Source organism: Lagopus leucura, unplaced genomic scaffold (assembly GCF_019238085.1).
Source record: "Lagopus leucura isolate 7727_CA_CO unplaced genomic scaffold, USGS_WTPT01 Super-Scaffold_100009, whole genome shotgun sequence".
In the NCBI taxonomy this organism is placed as follows: domain Eukaryota; kingdom Metazoa; phylum Chordata; class Aves; order Galliformes; family Phasianidae; genus Lagopus; species Lagopus leucura.
The window spans coordinates 27255117-27273915 of record NW_024962266.1 but is presented as its reverse complement, the minus strand read 5'-3'; the positions used below and the strand labels follow the sequence as shown (position 1 = coordinate 27273915).

Below are 18799 nucleotides of genomic sequence, written 5' to 3'. Positions count from 1 at the left end.
GATGACCTGACATTCCAGGCTCCTTTAAAAAATCGAGTGGAAAACACATTTTTCTACAGGGCTTTCTTAGGAATCCTGTCGAGGTACGAAGGCAGCGTTTTTCCCTGCTGATGAGCAGCCTGGGGGTTGCTGAGTTGATGAGCATAATGCTGTGCTTTGGCTGGGGGTAGCTGCTAAGCCCCAGACCATTTTAAGCAGTTAGTCTTATTTGAAATAGTTGGTCAAGTTTAACAACTGTGAAAACATTTAAAGTTCACATAACTCGCAGGTCTATCATAAATTGTGCTACTGACAGACACACATAAATAGAGGCTACCCAGCTGGGAATAGCCAGCCTGCTTTAAAGGGAACCATGAGTTACACTGCACTGAGAAGGCCTTCTGAAAAAAGATTGCTTTCGAGATAAGAAACTCATTCTTAAGACAACAAATATGAGGGAAAATATGGTGAAAATTAAGATGTGTCCATCCACTCCCTAAAGGTAACAGAATAAGGCACAGGGAACTTGTTTGTTTCTTTAGGAGCATCACACCTCGCTGCACACAGCAGCATGAAGCAGTCACTCTTCAGTATGTGGGACCAGAAGATTCCTGTTTCAGTTAGCCTTGAGAAGGACAGCCAGCCTAAATTACAGAGATCCTGACCTGAAGAAAGAGCAGTGTAAAAATGGCAGCTGCCTGTTCAGAAATGGGCCAGATACCTCCCCAAAGTTCTCAGCAGAAGAGGCAGTCACTGCCATTTTCTCCTGCTACCTTGAAAGAATGAACGCTGAACACACCTTCCTCCTGTCCTACAGCAGCAGCACTGAAAGAATTACTCAGTAAATTCTGACCTCCCTTAGATTTTTCTATTTCTCCTGGCGGTGAGTAAAGAAGGAAACATGGCTGAATTTGCAAGGCCAACCAGTTAGAAACACTGCCAGCTTAAAACGTTTGTCCAAGGAGCTCAAAGGAAAACCCAGCTCATTTGCAATAAGGTGTTTGTACAAAACATGCAAGATAATGCCATCTGGCAATTCATTTGCAGCCAATTGCTGCTATTCACGGGAAATAAACCACCTTCCTGCTTCCCAAACCAGCACTCTTTCTTCTTGTTCAAACGGCAGAAGAAGAAAAAGTTATATATTTTTCTGGACTGGCTGCAAGATACACAACTACCTGATATTTACCGAGAAATAAAAACCATGCTGCTTATTTATTATTATTATTATTATTATTGTTACTCCAGCACGCCAGCAACTGAAGATGCCAATTTGATGAAGCTTTGCATTAGCAGTAATTATGCTAACTTACCACCACCTATGGATGACAGAATTCTAAGACAGCTTGCAAGCAATCTCTTCCATAAATTGATGCAGAGGACATTTGGAGCCCTGACAGCACCCAGCTGCACCATTCCTTGGTAGGGTCTGCTCCCAGGCTCAGCACAGTGGGTTGAGCCACAGGACACAACATTTCAGCTGTAATTCTGAAATTAATTGGTATCGATAAAGTTGTATGCACATTGTAAATGATATCAATGCATTCCCTCACTGAAAAAATATTATTACAGATAAAAGTAGCTCCAAAAACTGTTCCTAAAGCCTTGCTTAAATAAAGTCTGTCCTGGCACACTTTCGCAGTTGTGCTTTATCAAATCTAAAAGCTGTATTTTATCTCTGAGTGGGTGAAATGCTGGTTTGTATCAACACTAACTCTTATCATGGTATGGTAACATAAAACACATTAACACCATTTCACAACTGCATAAAAAATTAAATAAGGATTATGCCAACCTTCATCTAGAAAGGCAGGCACACACACAACCCATGCAGCAAGGTGATTTATGCACACTGTGCATGAAGTGAGAACCCGAGGAGACACCAGTACTTGTATAGCATTGTTCCATTTATCCTGTTGGGGTACTTTGGCATGATGATATTGTCTGTTTTGTCCCATAAAATCACCTTCTGTGTCACAGGTGGGGTAACATTCCTGTGTGTGTCTTCTTCGCACTCAGAAGAAGACAGGGCAGCTCTGCAGACATCCAGGAGCTGCTCTGGGTTTAATCCCCATCAGCTGAGTCAGAGAATCTGGTTCAGCAGCAGCTCCTGATGTCAGCTATGGCCTCCAAACCAGCTCTCTGCACAAGCAAACATTCCCCAGATCACTCCTCTGCATTTCTCATTGCTAAAATCATAGTTGCTCTTGTTATCTTTTGTTCAGGTCCTCACCTGCTGGCTGTGCTCGGGCATCTGCATCCATAGAGAGGGACATACTGACACCACCAAAGATTCAATAAATGCCAAAAATTGCCTCGAGAAGCAGAAGTCCCACCAGGAGGATTCAGAAAACAGCTTAGCTGCAAGTAGTAAAGAAAAGGGCTTTGCCATGCTTTTAGTGCTTCCAGATTAAGAGATTCTAAAACAATTCGTACTTCCTTCTCGCAAGTCGGAAATGGTAGAACCACCAATAATAATGCAGATAAAATGTACAAGTGATTTACGTAACTACCTTCTAAGAAGGCAACTTAAGAGAGCAGCTACTGAAATCCCATCTTTTCAATGTGAGCTCAAGAGATCTTGCACCTGGGCTAACTTCCCAGTCCTGCGATGCCTGGAGGCTCTGCGTAACAACTGGGGGGAAGACAGCCTAAGTGCAGCCACCCTCACACAGGCTGGTTAGATGGAGGACTACACCTCTGATACCCTAAAAGTGGCTCTGGACTTGGGACAGGGATCACTTGTATGCACTGTAGGTGCTAGCTGCTGGATGGCACTGCAGCAAAGAATGTGTGCATTCTCCTCCAGCAAAATCATGACTGAGAGAAAATGTGGTGTAAGTACATTTACTGACACAAGACATTTGCCTGGAAAACAGTGGCAGGGCAACGTTTGCAATTCATTTTTGCTTAACACCGCCTGTGGTTGGCTCAGGCATCAACAACAGCATCCAGCTCCTCACAGCTCAGATAACTGCCTTCTTTCCTCACCGAGGCAGCCACACACGGGTTTTCCTGTTAACAAGATCAATAAACTTGACACACACTGAAATCGATGATTAACTCCTTTTACAGTATTTGAACTTGCCCCAGGTTACTGCTTTAAACAGCCAAGGCCAGTGTTGTGTGTGTTTTTAATTATCAGGATAAATAACGTAACACCTTATAATCTTCCTCGTGCTTAATGACTTTGTGATGAAGTAACACAAATTGCAACCAAGTAGGTAACTACATGCAGGCAGCCTATGCACTGATGTTATCAAGGTTGGAAAACCCCTTCTGAAGGTTTTATACTGCACGGCAGGACTGAAAGCAGCGTGGGTCAAAGCAGGTTTATTCACATTTGTCATGTTTTTACTAGACTGAATAAACACTGGAACCCTGCTCCTGCTGCAGGCTGTGCAAACCCCAGGTAAACTCTGAAGCTGACGCTGGATGATGGACACATCCTTGCAATGCTGTGCAGCACTGCAAGCTCAGCATGTTTGTAGGACTGTAATTCATCATCATTATTGTTATTACTATTGTTATTGTTGTTGTTATTATTTCTCTTGAATAATTGCTACCACGAGCAACAGAAGCTTTCACTGCTAATGCTTTCAGTGCTTCCTCGTCAGTCAATTTCCAGGCCAGCAGCAGCAGCAGGCTGAGCAGAAACCTGCACAAAGCTTTGCCCTGGGCTGAGTGGCTGCATGCCATTGGGATCTGATGAACCTCCAACAGATCTCTCACCACCCCCCGTCAGCACAAACTGAAAACATCAAGAGAAGATTTCTTTAAGGAACAGCAGTGGGGGCTGGGCATTAAAATACGAGAACAAAAAAAGAAAAAGGTATTTTCTCACTGAGGTTTTACTACCTGCTTTTGCAGAGCATTTTATTACAACCACAGAAATATTACAAACCTTGAAACAGGATTTCCCTTATAATTAAAGGCCTTACTGCACAGCATTATCTCAGTGCACCTTGGAGATGACCCCAGATGTTAACTGGTTGCTGAAATGTTTGCTCCCTCTCTCACCCCTTCCACCTGACCAACTCCCACGGCTTCCAGACCCCAGTGAAGCACCCCAAGGACATTCAGCCACCAGAAGGTGCAGGCTTTCAGGTAAAACAAGACGATGAAAGACTTTTAAGCCCATGCCCCATGGGACAGAAGTAGCATACTCTCCTGTAACACTGATTTCTTATGCTGAATGTCCAAAACAAAATGGAGAGCCCCCAAAGGCTGGGACTGGGAAGGAGGAGGAGGCTTTGGTCCTTGGGTTCCATCTTAAAATTGACCCCTCCATCCCCAGAACTGCAGTACCCAGCTCTTAGAGAGAAGCAGAATTGGAGAAGGGTCTGTACTGTAACTACACACAGACAGAACAACTGCTAGAAACCTCAGATACCACATTGTCTGAATACAACACACCTGGGCTCCTCACACGTAGTCCCTCTCCAAAACATCCAAATCATCTTTTATTGCCCTTTTGAGGACAAGATAAATGTTCAGGGCCAGCCCTTCCCCAGAAAGCAGCCTGGGACAGGCTCTGTTAGCCAGCACCATAACCTGATATGGACTGGGAAGGGTGAATATCATTGTTGCTCTACTATGGTTAAATCTTGCCTCTCAGACTTTGGGCTCAAAGAAATCCTTGTAAGGCATTTAAATCATCCCTATGATTAGAACTAGCTGAGACTTTGTTTGGATGGGAATTGTCTTAGAAAACATCATCTCTTCTAAAAACTGGAATGTGTCATAAAAATACAGTGGTTAGGACAACATTGCCACTGCAAACTTATAGCAGCTCCAGAAAGGGTCTCTGGGTTAGAGGGAACTTGGCCACAAAACTGCTGTTGTTGGGAACGACCACAAGGGAATTGGGGTCTTCCTCCCATCCAGTGGGCACTTGCTGGGCTGGGGCTGTGCAGCACTTCCTAAAGCTCTTAGCTTCATTCCAGCAACAAATGAAACCAAATACTGCAGGCACAATGTTGTTAATCAAGAGCAATTCTGTTACCAACCAAGCAGTCCTGGTGGCAGCCCTACCATGGAGCTTAGCAGCATGGGTTGGCCGCCCCAGCGTGTGCTCAACCCAGGCCGTGCTGCCAGAGAGTTCAGTGGGAAGAGAGCCCTGGGGAACACGAAGGATCTATAGCATAACAGAACAATACTTGGCCAGTCTGACTATTTGGTTCAACTCACAAGACTCAGTTTATTAACAGACTTAGTCAGACACAGATTGCCAACTGCGCATAACGATCAGATTTTTTTGCAACACTTAAAGACGGTCCCCACAAATGCAGTTCCCCAAAGGCTGCAGGAGATGACTGGGGGAAGGAATGCAGCTTTTCAGCTTTTCATGACTTTTTTTTTCCCATTCTGTTGCCAAACAGAATAAAGAAACTTCAAAATGACCCTCACTTTGCTCATCTAAAATAAATCAGAAAAGTAAGCCCACAGTCTGTAACTTGGGTTCAATTTATATAATTATAGGATTTAAGTGTTTATATAAACCAAATTTTCTAACGATTCATCGAAACTCCTTAAAGAAAGAAAACTTCCTGCACTTTACGTATCCTCCAAGGCTTCTGTGTGTTCCTAAATCCATTCTTAGGCCCTGCTGCTCTCCTGGGGTCCTGCCACAATCCCTGTGTGCAACGTCACTACCAGCCGTGCAACTGGGTCATATCAAAGCCTCGCAGGAATAAAAGCACAAACACTCTTTAAATATTATCTGCAGCATTCCACAAAGGCTGTTTCTATACCAAACATTTATTTACTTATGCAGTTGCTATGGGCGATACTGAACAGAAGGAAAACAGATACAGTTCTTAATAGTGCATTGTCTTTTCCTACATAGTATAACAATGCATTAGGCAACTCTGGCTCCTAATGTCCAAGTCATAATGCATTGTGCTCCCTTCTCTCTCCCCACTTAAAAGATATTGACATCAATGTGATTAATTTGTTTTCAGATAACAAAGCTATGTCTCCATCTCGTGTCATACCTTTCCTTCAGACCTCTTGAAGACAGAAGGGCTTTCTACTCTTCCTACACGACAGATAGAGGTGGTACACTTCAATTAAAATAGGTAACAGTATTTATCAGGTACCCTTTCAAAAGTGAAAAGCACTAAGTTAAATCTCACTCCAAACTCCAGGCCATCTTCTCTTCTGCAGATTTACCACAGCATAACAAACTCCAATTTCACCCTCTCTAGCACTAAGAGCTGGGCTAAGAGCTCTGTGGCACAGACCTCACATTTTTGCAGCACTGCTCACATGAATGCCCATAGCTGATGCACAGCCATAGCTGACAGCAATAACCCCTTAGCACGGGTGTTGTGCTGGGCCTCCAGAGCTCAGTTCTCTGCTTTGTTACCACATATATAAAATCTTGGGCAAACTACCCATTGGTGTCAGACCCAGACAGGGGAACAGTGTGATTTCAGTGGCATCCAAACCAGCAGAAAGCAGTGAAGGCAACTGAGCACACCTTCAATCTTACTGTGGCTCAGCTTCACTTATGTAGTCTCGGAGATAAGAAAAGGTAAAGAGGCAAAGGAGCCTGGAGTTCCCAGATAATGTGTATATTTAGCCACATAAGTACCTTGAAGTAGATAAAATGCAGTACAACACTGGCTGTAACCAATTCATTTACTACCAGACATAAATACAGCATCCTAAATGCAGTACTACATTCACCCAGAGGTTTCCACTTGATGTCTGCTTGCTCAGGGTTGCCCATGACCACAGCCCCTCCTGGCTCAGGAGCCTCAGCATCCCCCCACTAACTCCTGATGCCACAGGAATATCACCAGGAAAATCACAGAGGAGTAACCAGGGAGAAGATGAGACAGTGCCTGGCAGATAAGTGTGCAGATCAAAGACATGGCAAAAAGCAGCCTTTCCTGGAAGCACTTCATTTCTACAACCAGCAGGCCTGCAGCAGTTAATTTGGCTCTCAGACCCTGGCAAAACCAGGGGGGTATTACTTGCAGTCAAGTGAAGTAATGCAACAGAACACAATGTGGTTTCTGTCAGCATCAGCCACTCCAACTTCATCTTCACACTGCACAACTGTCTTGCACAAACGTATTTATATTGGCCTCCGTGTACAATATCCCACTCAAAGTCTGCCCTGTGGCATCTGCACCAACACGCACCAGGGCTATAAAGGAGCCAGCCCCCAGACCTGTGGGATTTGCCTTCAGTCCTCACTCAGCATTTCCACAGACACCAAAAGCAGCACTGGTGGCAATGACAGCGAGGAAAGCTGTTCTAGCAGCAGGGTAAGCGTGGGTGCAGTGGGCGGCAGCAGCAGGGTTGGGCTCAGGATGCTCTGAAGCAGCTCCCTGGTGAATCTGCTCTTTCCTCTTTATAGTTTTTGGGATCTTTTTCTATAAAATTTAACTTCTCAGGTCAAAAGAAGCCTCTGTGAAATGCTCAGTCAAACACACAGTTGGCCAAGTCTCACCTGGATGCTGGCCAGTGGTTATGTGTTTTCTTGCTGAAGAGAACTATGCTGACATCCAGCCACATGGAGCCACTGTACAAAAGATCTGTTCTACTAAAAATCCCAGATGTGTTTAACTGGGGGGGGAAAAAAAAAAAAAAACGACCATAAAAATCTTAATCACTGAAAAAGAGGATGGGAGAATCCTGCGGGGTTTGTGGTTTCACAGGCCTCGCAAGCTATTTCTGGGAAGCACAAACCCCATTTGATTTTATGAATCAAATGCCCCTTAAAATTACAGCCCTCTCCTCTCCTCTTTGCCTCCTCTCCTCATTCCGAGTGGCTAAATAAAGAGCAAACAATGCCATATTTGCATGCATACACAGAGGGCCCTGCAAAGAGTCAGAGGGCAGCCCTGGCACCAGATGCACTGTCTATGCCATGCAGCACAGACTGCACATCCCACAGCAGTAATGCTGATGGAACAGGCATTTTTGGCCTTCAACACCTAAAACGCCACGTCTTGTGAACTTACAGAACACTTCTAAGAGGTGCTGTGCTTTTCTTCGCGTGGCTCCACTGCACAGAGGCCAAAAGCCCGTCCTGCCAGGTGCTGCACGTCATCTGCAGGTTAGGATCTTTCACAACGTGCTCACGAAACAACAGAGTTTGTACTTCTTTTGTACAGCTTCAACACAGAGTTGACATTTTCCTTGACTCTTCCCACTGAACTAAACGCCATTGGGTTTTATCTAGTCCATTTTTAGACTGGATTATAAAAAAAGGCATTTCTGTTTTCTCTCCCAGTACAGCAGCTCCTGAGCAGAGTACAAGTGAGTTCCCCCTGCTCAACCCCCAGCAACTCACACCCAGGATTCTTCCTGGAACAACCAAGAGAAGTTCAGGGCAAGCACAGAGCATCGCTCCAGGTAGTGGAAACAATACAGAGGAAAAATGCACAATTAATAATTGTGGGGAAGAACTGAACGCACAGCGATTCTGCAGGCCAAATGATCTCTACTGTTACACAGAATTTTCTCACTGCCTGGAATCTGCTGTGCTCAGCCCTTTCTCTGCAGCCCCTGGAGAGACCTGAGGTTGGGATGCACGCTGCCACATCTTAAAGGACCAAACCTTGACAAAAACGTTTCAAAGCGACACGAAACATCAGAACTTCAATACTAAAGGAAAAAATAAAAGTGCTAAAGAAGTACATTTGGCCTTTCACACCAGGAGCCAAGCAGGACCTGAAGTACCAGCCGAAAGAGGAGCTCCTGGCTGCTGCCTGCTCTGGAGGTGCCCTTGACAGCCCCCACTTCATGGAATCTAATTCAGCCCACAGGGCCGCCCCGCTCCAGGCACACAGCCGGGCTGTGCTCAGCGGCGTTCACACTCTGCCTTCAGCTCCCCGGGTGCCTGGAATGGGCCCTGTATCTGTAGCACCTTCTGGCAGAACAAAGATAAAACAACCGTTTATTTATAAAGCAGGAGTGTGGTTTTGCTAAAGAAAAAAAATAAAGAGAAGCATATTTACGCTGCGTTACTCATATCGAGCAGCAGAGCATGTCAGTGGAATGCAGCTCCTCGGCCCCGCAGATAAGGCTTTAAAGCTGACCTTTGCCAAACACCAGAGAGCTGAAGGAAGGACACTCAGGTCAGCCAGGCTGTGCACTACAGCAATACCTCTCTGTCCTCGCTCCCCGATGGATGGCGGTGGCACGCTGCTGCTGGAGCTCCTTTCATTTGCTTCGGACTGGTTTGCAAGCAGACATTTGGCTCTAAGTAACCGTAGCAGTGTTTGAGGAAAGCAGAAAGAATAGGGACATAACACACACGAGAATTAAGATGTTTTCTCGCATTGCCTGTCTTCTTTTCCAGAAGTTATCCATTTAACCTTTTTATTTTTTAAGTTACAGTTGGACCATCTATTTTTCTGCCAACACATAAGTGCAGAACTCTGCACCTATAAATTATACGAAGAAAAGTGCTGAGCATATGGATTTTTTTAAAAACATGATCCTCCAATTAAATCCTCAAATGAACAGAACCTTCCTCTCGTGGTAGATTAATAAAGACAACATGGGAAAAGCACAGCCACCGAGGACGACTGCTACTTGCCATCCATTTGGTTGACTGTGAAGAAAGTCCTGCTGATAAAGCACAAGCACTGAAGTACGAATCGTGCAGGGAATGGTCTCCAGGCTCTCTTCATATTTGAGATCTATTAACCTCTAGAATGTCAATAAATATTTTCGGGTAAGAAAGCTCACCAGAGCTGCTGAAGATGCTCTGCTCCCTATGACAAAGAACACTGCTGCCTTTAATCAGTACCCCTTCAAATACTTCTTTGTGGCACTTCCCTGCGTAACATGGAATCACTCTGAACATACACCCTTCACCAAATTTCCATTTATTCCATAGCTAATAATTTGTTTGCTAGTTTGCATGAAGAGCATACTACATATGATATTTCAAGGTTTTTTTTGCATGGAAAGAACAGCAAACAGCCCTCCTGCTGCATTCCACAACACACAATTTCTCTTTGCAGCTCAGCTCAATCCAGCTGGAACTCGCCAAGCGCTGCTATCCACGAGGCTGTTGCACTCGTGCCACTGGCAGCAGATATGAACCAGGTTCATGACGACCCACTGACATTTGTTCAACTCCAATTCAGTTCGAGCTCCAAGTTTATCATTTCTCTCTCATAAGCTTCTTCCTGATTCTCTCATTTCACAGATTAAATCTGGTTAGCTTCTACAGGAATGTAAACGTTCCCCATTCAGTACAACAGAGATGCCTGCGCACGTTTCTTTGGGTATGTGACCCTTCAAAGTTTAGAACAATGCGTCCTCTCATCAGACAGGCCCACAACCTTTCAGGGTAATGAAGTGTGATTAAATATCTTTCTTGGTTACAAATTTTAAAGGCACGACTGTAAAGTGGATTACTGCAGAGGAAGTCTCACTTTATTTTCACCTTTTCACGTCCTTGCGCTCATACTCCTGTATAACAATGGGCAGGGCATGCTGAGAGCAAAATGAAAATCCTGGATTGAATCCCTTTAACGTCAATGTAATGTTTGATATGGAGCATACGAAGGAAAAAAAAAAACCCAGAAGTAGTTTGTCTTTTCCCTTGTGGATGATGATGTGCAGGCATTACCCTAGAGCTCAGTCTGACTTTCCCTGAATTAATGGGAACATTTGCTGTCACTTCCCCATAAATGGGTGAGGCTTTTAGTGGAGAGATAAATTGCAAGGAGAAACTGGAAAAAGGTTCCTAAACCAATTTTGTTTAAAGAAAAAAACAACAACAAAAAGCCACAAAAGGCAATCCTCAGCAGCCCAGACAAAATTCCAGCACAGCTCCCTGCCTTCTGCGCTCACACTGCTCTCCTATGGGTTTCTGACAGCTTTGCTTCACCTTAGAAAACCAAACTTGGCAGAAGCAAATGCAAAATGCACACCTTCTCAAATCATTACAAACATCTCCCAACTGCTGAAGTGCACAGCAGCCTCCACCTCCCACAGTGCAGCTTTGCTTCACACGGCACCGCATTCAAAACGAGGGCTCTGAGTTCCAGCAAAGAGCTCCCCTTCCTAAACAAAACCAGTAACTTCATTGCAGGTACCTTCAAAAGACAAAACCACATTTTATAGCGTTCCATTAGAGGGCATCCTAGCATGTCCTTTTGTGGTCAGATGCTTTCCCTAATTTATACTCTGCAATAGTTTGTGAACGATCTTCTACACAGGCAGTCATTCACAGCTTCATCATCCAGACAGGTGGGTTTTCAGCATTACTTCATATGTGCAAGGTGTGAATAAGCTGGACACACAATCATAACATTAATGGCAAACTTTTGAACAGCTGAAGAGCAGACTCAAAAACAATGGGAGATTATAAAAGGTAAGCAAGTTCGGTCATATATATCTTGAAATGAGAGACTCAGGTTCTCAAGGCTTACCACTGACAGAAGCTCCGGTGCCAAACTCAAGGTGGCAACTGCTGAGAGCCAGCAGCAGATTATGGGTTCCAGGATAGAGGGGACATGGTGTGAAAACAGCCAGTGCTCACATCCTGGTACCTGGTCTTTAAGGACTTTTATAACTGTTTGCCAATACAGTTACAGATGGACACAGATCCAGGTTATGACCATCAGTTCCATTATATTAGTAAAAATCCCCTAGGTAGTAACATCTACTCAGTCAAACATGATCCCTACTGGGCTATGACTAAGAAGGTCAGTTTCACCTCACACAGTGTGTTCTGTATGTACACTGAAATCAGTTCAAGGGCTGAAGGCACCAGGGGACCTAAAGGAAATAATACTGGAAAACAAGAAGTCTAGCTTAAGAAATAGGAGTTGACATGATAACATGAAAATTTATCTATGAGACAGATAATTCGGTTACAATAAATTATGATCCTATCTGACTTCAAGTGGAATGTAGAAGTGCTTCTGTCACACAAAATGAAAAATGAACTTCTGAGTGCTGAAATGCAAGATTAATGAATTGACTTAAGAGACATGAAACAACTTACGATGATCCTGGACTTGCTGTTGGTGGGGGACCTGGAAAAGTGACAGAAGAAAAACAGTGTGATGAGTTATAGTGAGGTAACAAGCAGGAAGCTTTTCAAAACCTTTTAAAAGATAAAAGTAACAGTCTGTCATGTCAAATGTGGTTTACGTAGTTTAACAGGCAAGTCTCCATTTCTCAATAGCAAAGACAAGACTGTATCCTGCAGCAGTGACTGTCTGCAAAATGCTGTAGATAAGGGTACTAAACAGCTGAGGGACTGATTCTGTAATTCGACTGTGTTTGGGGTCACGACAAAAAAGGCTGCAGCAAACCACAGGAGGCTTGTACAAAAGCATGTTCTAACTATAAGTGGGAGAAAACAGCATCATTTCCCCCTATCAATCTTCACTGTGTTTCAGGGTATTCATCCTTGGCCTGATTCAGCAGGCGTTGGCTGACAGTGTTTCGCTGGTGGTGCCTTTGGCATTTATGATTTGGCAAATGCTGGACTGGCTGAGCTGACTGCAGTTCAGCAGCACAGAGCAAACTGAAGAGTCAGCTGCAGCAGGTTTAAGAGACATTCATATTAATGAGCACTTGCTTTAGAAATTGAGTTGTAAGATTAAATGTTGCTCCAGTCAGCAAACCACAAAAAATATTCTGTGTTTTCTACAGCAGCTTCTATTAAAATGCTATTTTTTAGACAAAAATATCCTAAATTTCAGATTCAAACTAAAGGACAATTACTTCATGAGAAAATCCAATGACCAATTTCTTATTAGAATTTAGAGATTCATGACAAAAGACTCTGGCACACATCAGATACATCATTCCTTCTGTGTCACTGTGAGGGCTGCCTGGGGTTCCACACAAGCATCCTCACCTCAGTGAAGTATTTCACCTGAGAGGAGATGGTCAAGATGCACAAAACCCATCTCATGTCTGGAATCACCCCAGTCATAAGACTGTCTCTGAAGGCAATTGCCTCAATACAAGCTTCGAAGAAGTACCTATTTTATCTGAAAGGTATATATATATATCTCTCTCACTAATGGGTCTACATATAACATTTTCACTCCACCTCCAATCTTCTCCAAGCTGCAAGCTGAATTTCTCACTTACAGGAAGAAGATGTCACTTGGGCACTTGAGAAAATCACAGCATTTATCATCTGGGTCTGAATCCACCCAGTTGGTGCATAAATAAGCACTGCTGCTCAGCAGTCTCTGTTTATGCCCTGGTTCTATTGGATTTCTGTATACTAAAGACCACCACTACAGTTGGCATGATGGGCATCTGAGCTGAGCAGTAAGCAGTGCTGCTGGCTGATACCATTCCATCGTAGAGTCATATCACAGAATGGCCTGGGTTGCAAAAGAGCACAATGCTCATCTAGTGCCAACTCCCTGCTATGTGCAGGGTTGCCAACCAGCAGCCCAGGCTGCCCAGAGCCACATCCAGCCTGGCCTTGAATGCTTCCAGAGTCACTGCCCTTGTTTTCAGTGGTTAAAACAACACAGGAGCTGGACTTGAAGATCCCACGGATCCCTTCCAATCTGGGATATCCTATGACTCTAAGAACTTTGTCCAGAGTTACTCGTGCTATTTTCCTAGGTAACAATTCGAACAGCTTCATAGGAGGTAACGTACCGAATTTGACAAACAGCACACCGGTCGTAGAAACAGTCTTCCTGCCGTTGGTGGCGACGCACTGGAAGTAGCCGGTGTCGGTGGTGTCCAGGTTCCTGATCCTCAGCCGGGAGCCGTAGCTGGTGGCACGGAAGGAGATGCGCCGGGGCTCCTGGACCACGGGAGCGTCGTTCTTCAGCCAGCGCACGGTGGGCGGAGGATTGCCGGACACCTTACAGTGCAGCTCTGCAGTCTGGCCAAGAGTGGTGGTGATGTTGTTCATCGGCTCGTCGAGCGTCAAGAAGTAATCTGTCGTGGAAAACGAAACAAGGTGAGTTACAAAAATCCAGCTCGGGAAGCGTTATTTGGAAGAGCTCTCGTTCCTATCTTTGAAAGGGAAATGAAGGAAGTGGACATTGGGTTTAGCCAAAAATTCTCCTTGTTAATTTGCGTTTCAGGGCCACTGTGGGTTCCACATAGTTTTGCACAGTGGAAAAAGGAACAAATTTTGCTATTTTCACTACACTGTAGTCAAAGAATCACAGAATGGCCCTCATTGGAAAGAACCTCTAGGATCATGAATCTCCAACCCATCGCCACAGGTGGGGCCACCAACCTCCACATTTCATAGCAGCCCAGGCTGCCCAGGGCCCCATGCAACCTGGCCTTGAACCATCCCCAGGGATGGACGGGGCCCCCACAGCCTCTCTGAGCAGCTGTTCCAGCACCTCACCACTCTCATAGCAAAGAACTTCCCCCTGACATCCAGCCTAAATCTTCTGTCCTTCAATTTAAAACCATTTCCCTTTGTCCTGCAGTTATCTACCCTTTCAAAGAGTTCATTCCCCTCCTGTATGTAGGCTCCCTTCAGGTACTGACGGCTGCAATGAGGTCACCCCACAGCCTTCTTTCCTCCATGCTGAACAAGCCCAGCTCCCTCAGCCTGTCTTCATACAGGAGGTGCTGCAGCCCCCTGATCATCTTTGTGGCTCCTCTCTGGACCCTCTCCAACAGCTCCCTGTCTTTATTGCACAGGGGGCTCCAGACCTGGACACAGTACTCACAGTAGTCACACAGTAGTCATACTGTCATTCTCAAAAGCTTCTTTTCCTTTGTACATCCATAGATTTTCTCCACTTTCTCAGCATCCTCCTATATTTGGCTTCATTCAACACAGCAGAAAGACGTAACGCCTCTCCTCTATTTAATTTTTTTTTTCTTTTTGCTAACCAGTAAATGCAAAAATATCCATTGTAAATTCAGCCACTTATTTTATTGTTTGTGCCTCACACATCTGCCCTGCTCATGTCTGCATGCACACAATGTACCGATGTATGAAATCAGCCACTCAGCAACGAGGACCTCAGAGCCATTTTTAACGGAGCTGCAAAACCACAGTCAGGAACCATGTTGTGAATGGTTCTGCAAGCACTGAGAGCACAGATGAAGGAATGGGGATCATATCTACGAGATGAAGGCTTTCTTCTCAGTCAGTGTTTCCTCTGGGGAGGGCACTGAAGTTTAATCTGAAATAGGTCTCATGATAGTTGCAAGCATAAGATCAAGAATTCTTTCATTTTGTTAAGACAGAGAATGTTAAATCACGATTTCACAAAATTAATCTCTTCTAATCCATTCATGAGCATTGCCTTCTCCTGTCAAGTGCTATTTCATCCTGCATCGGTCAGGAAGAAGGCCATTTCTAGTTAACTGTACTCAGCATTTAATTAAATCCTTTAAAGGCAGAGAGCGAGATGGATTGGGTTAGGGGAATGGAATACACGGGCTTTCATCTCGGTGTCACAGGTTCAAACCCAACGTGGTCATTAGTGGGCAGAGCCCATTAGCAGTGCTGGCTGTCTCTGCAGGGCGGCCGGGCAGTGGGAAACCCGGGGCCCTGCTGCTGTGCTCTGCCAGCAGGACTGGGAGGTCGATGAGGCCCATCAGTGAGTGAACTTGTGCTGCTGGAGCGGCCACGGTCGGCTGCATCCACTGTTACCTGCAGCAGCAAGCCTGCCTGAAATTAGGAGAAAGATCTCCAGCACCCAATAAAAACAGCTTGGCTAAGTACCTTACTCAACTAATCCACTTCCCTAATTACTTATTTTAATCATGTCTTCACTGGCTACTCCCTTCATTATGTCTTGTGAGTATCGGTATCTCTCCCCTTTGTATTTAATCTCCTTAGTGCGTGAGTTCTTACCCTGGATTTGCGGCACGTCCCTGTTCTCCTGAGGTGCTGTTAGGGTAAGCACTATGCACAAAGGAGCTGCCCACGCAGCAATCTTCCACTGATCAAGTTTGTTAACACATAGATATGAAACTGCAAAATCATACTGCTACCTGTGCTCCTATGGACCTGGTTAGTTAAAGTCGTGTTTGGTGTCAAAGCAGCTGAGTGGTGAAGGCAGACAACGGGCTCAGCATCCCACCTGGGTGCCGGGCTGCTCCTTACCTCTCCAGAGCCGCTTTTACATGACTAAAAGCATTTCTGACTTGCACCTTCGTAACCTCACTGGGAAGTATCATCTAAATCAACACATGTATTCTTGGGCTCTCCCCACAGTCTGTGCTTAACAAAGTCACAGTAATCATACGGAAGTGGATAACCACACTTAATGATCCAATGCATTTCTGCATCACAGTCCTTGACATAACTCCTGAATGTGTTTCAAAGTTCAGACATCTTCAGTGCAATACAGACAGAAAACAGGATGGCCTCAGTCCCGTGATGGCCTTGCTGACAACCAACAGTAAATAGAATATTTAGAGGTCCTGGAGTGTACAGAAGAAGCAAATAAAGGAATAATAATGATGGATAGGATACCAAAAGAAGAAGGATTTCAAAGTGCCAGTGCCAACAGTGACGCAATGGGGAAGTATGGCCATCACAGCAAGAGCTATGGGGCAGCATCTCTGCGGGCACCCACAGAAGCAGCCTCTGGTGCCAGGACTTCCCACTCTTCCCCAAGCTTTCTTTGCCTTCTCTGCAAACTGTTATAGGAACTCTACAACAAATAGCATTCTCAAAATTCAGCTTAGCTTAGTCCTTCAATCCACGCAGTTTGCATCCAAATCTTACATCAGCTCAGGCAGCAGACTGTAAAATACCTGACATGAGATGTGAGCAGGGAAAGTTCCAGGCAGCTGGAATCTTGAAGTTTCTCATGGGTGAAGCATTTCTGTTACTGACAGTGAGCTGAAGGTCCAACAGTGCTTCCAAACCATGCCAGGTTTGGGAACCTGAGGAGTACTGGACTAAGAGAACGGATGAGCGCCATCCACTGCTGCCCTCACTTAGCACAGGGCAGCCGAAGGGAAGCCCAATTCTACTTCCAGCCCTCAAATTTAACCCTTACCTACCAAAGCTCATCAAATCCCCAAAGCTACCACCACCATCCTCTCCCTAACGACAACCAACAACAAAACAACTCCTCAGGTTTCTGTCCACCCTCCCTCTGGTGCCATCAGCTCTAACGCCATCTAATTTGGGACAAAAGAGGCCAAGAAAAACAGGGGTAGATCCTCCTTCTGGGCTTCAGCAGGGGGTGAGCAGGGCTGCCGCCCCAAGCTGACTCTCTCTGCCCAAAAGAATAATTTGTTAGAAACACGATGGCCCTTAACGAAAAGTTAACGACACTCAAGTGGCAGCAGCCATTGGAAAGTGTGAGTGCAATGCTGGCTCCGAGCAGCGCTGGGTGAATCACCCCGGCTGGGATTTTAGAAGAGCCGAAGGGAAGCAGACACCCAAAGCCAATCAAAGCTCACACGGGATTTGTGCAACTAAGTCCTTTTAAAAACAGCCTTAAACCTTTTGGCTCGGTTTCTCCAGCTATAAAGTGAGGATAATAATCCCTCTTACATCATGGGGAGGCTGCTATGTACATTAATGAGATAATGCTCGTAAAGCACTTTGAAGGTGAAAAGTGCTACGCTGGGATAAGCGCTGTTGTTATATTTGCAGTTCAATCTCAGGATTTCAAGAACAACAACAGCTGGTCCGTATTTTAGAGCTGCACTCTATGAGAACGTTTCAGACGCATTTCAATTTACGGAAGTACAGGAGAATAGCCTGAATAAGTTCTAAATAAAATTTAGCTCACCTATAATTTAATAATAGGCAATTGACTTTTTTTTTTTTAATTTGTAAAAACAATTTACTGCTGGGTCTACCCCCTGAATGCCAAGTTTCAGCCCACAGACGTTTTTTTTTTTAATGGCTGAGTTATAAACCCTTGAAAAATGCTGACAGCCCTTTTACTATAGCAGCACTAGCGGGTGCCCTATAATGAACTTTTAAATGACTTGAGATAATATCTGGAAAGCCAAGCCTGAAATATATTTCTGGTTTTGAGCCGTTGCCAATGCAAACACAACACATCATAAGTCATCTTCATGATTCTAAGCGCATAAATTGGAGACACTGCATATAAAATCCAAATATTAGGTATCCTTCGTGGCCAAACTCTGCGCTGGTTTGATGTTACAGAACAGCAACAGCTGTGCGAGGACGAACTGTAGTGCGTTGCGTGTCTCCAAAGAAGAGAAGTGTGTGTATTTCCACAGCTATGTCTTGACATTGTTAAATAGGAGCCTGCTCAGCCGTAATAAATTCTGAAGTATTCCACCACTTTTAAGTAGAACCCAGGTGGCTTTCAAAATAAAAGCTCATCCTCTCCGGCCAAGGAATGTTAATCTCCTCTGCGACCACATGGTTGCTCTATCTTAAATTACCAAAGACACCTCTCAGAGCAGTAAAAGCCTCCCTGTCCATAGGAGGCTTCTGCTGAGCCGTGCGTGCTCCGCGTTTCTGGTTTCACTAGGTGTATAAGGCACGGTGGGGATGCAGGATTAGTCCCCGAACCATTCGTTTCATGAGAAGAACGATTGTTTCACTTATCCTCCCCTTTGAGCCCTTCTAATCTTTCAAAACGTTCAGGAAGAAGCTCAAATCAAAACCCTTGTTCAGGTCACAGCAGGCACCAAGGCAGCTTAAACCCAGGTGCAGCAGAGCACTGGCACTGCAGTAGGCATGGTAGAGATGGGTTGTCAGGTGGACTTGCTGTAGTAGAGATCTTTTCCAACCTTAATGTTCTATGATTTCTATTTCCTCTGAGCTTGGGATGAGCCACATTAGCCCAGACGACGCTACATGTGGATGCAGCCCACATTCCCATTTATCAGCACTGCCATCCGCTCCGGCAGTGGGAATGTTCCATAC

The 18799-nt window shown here is 44.9% G+C and overlaps 1 protein-coding gene across 3 annotated transcripts in view; it reads right to left on the bottom strand.

Moving 5' to 3' along the window:
- Nucleotides 1-18799, bottom strand: part of ROR1 (receptor tyrosine kinase like orphan receptor 1) — a 148318-nt gene that overhangs the window by 19201 nt on the left and 110318 nt on the right. For all 3 annotated transcript variants that reach the window (XM_042873084.1, XM_042873083.1, XM_042873085.1), the window contains 2 exons: nt 13600-13887; nt 11969-11999 (listed from right to left, as the gene is read on the bottom strand). In XM_042873084.1, coding sequence (XP_042729018.1) covers nt 11969-11999; nt 13600-13887 — 319 coding nt within the window. The remainder of the gene's footprint in view (nt 1-11968; nt 12000-13599; nt 13888-18799) is intronic.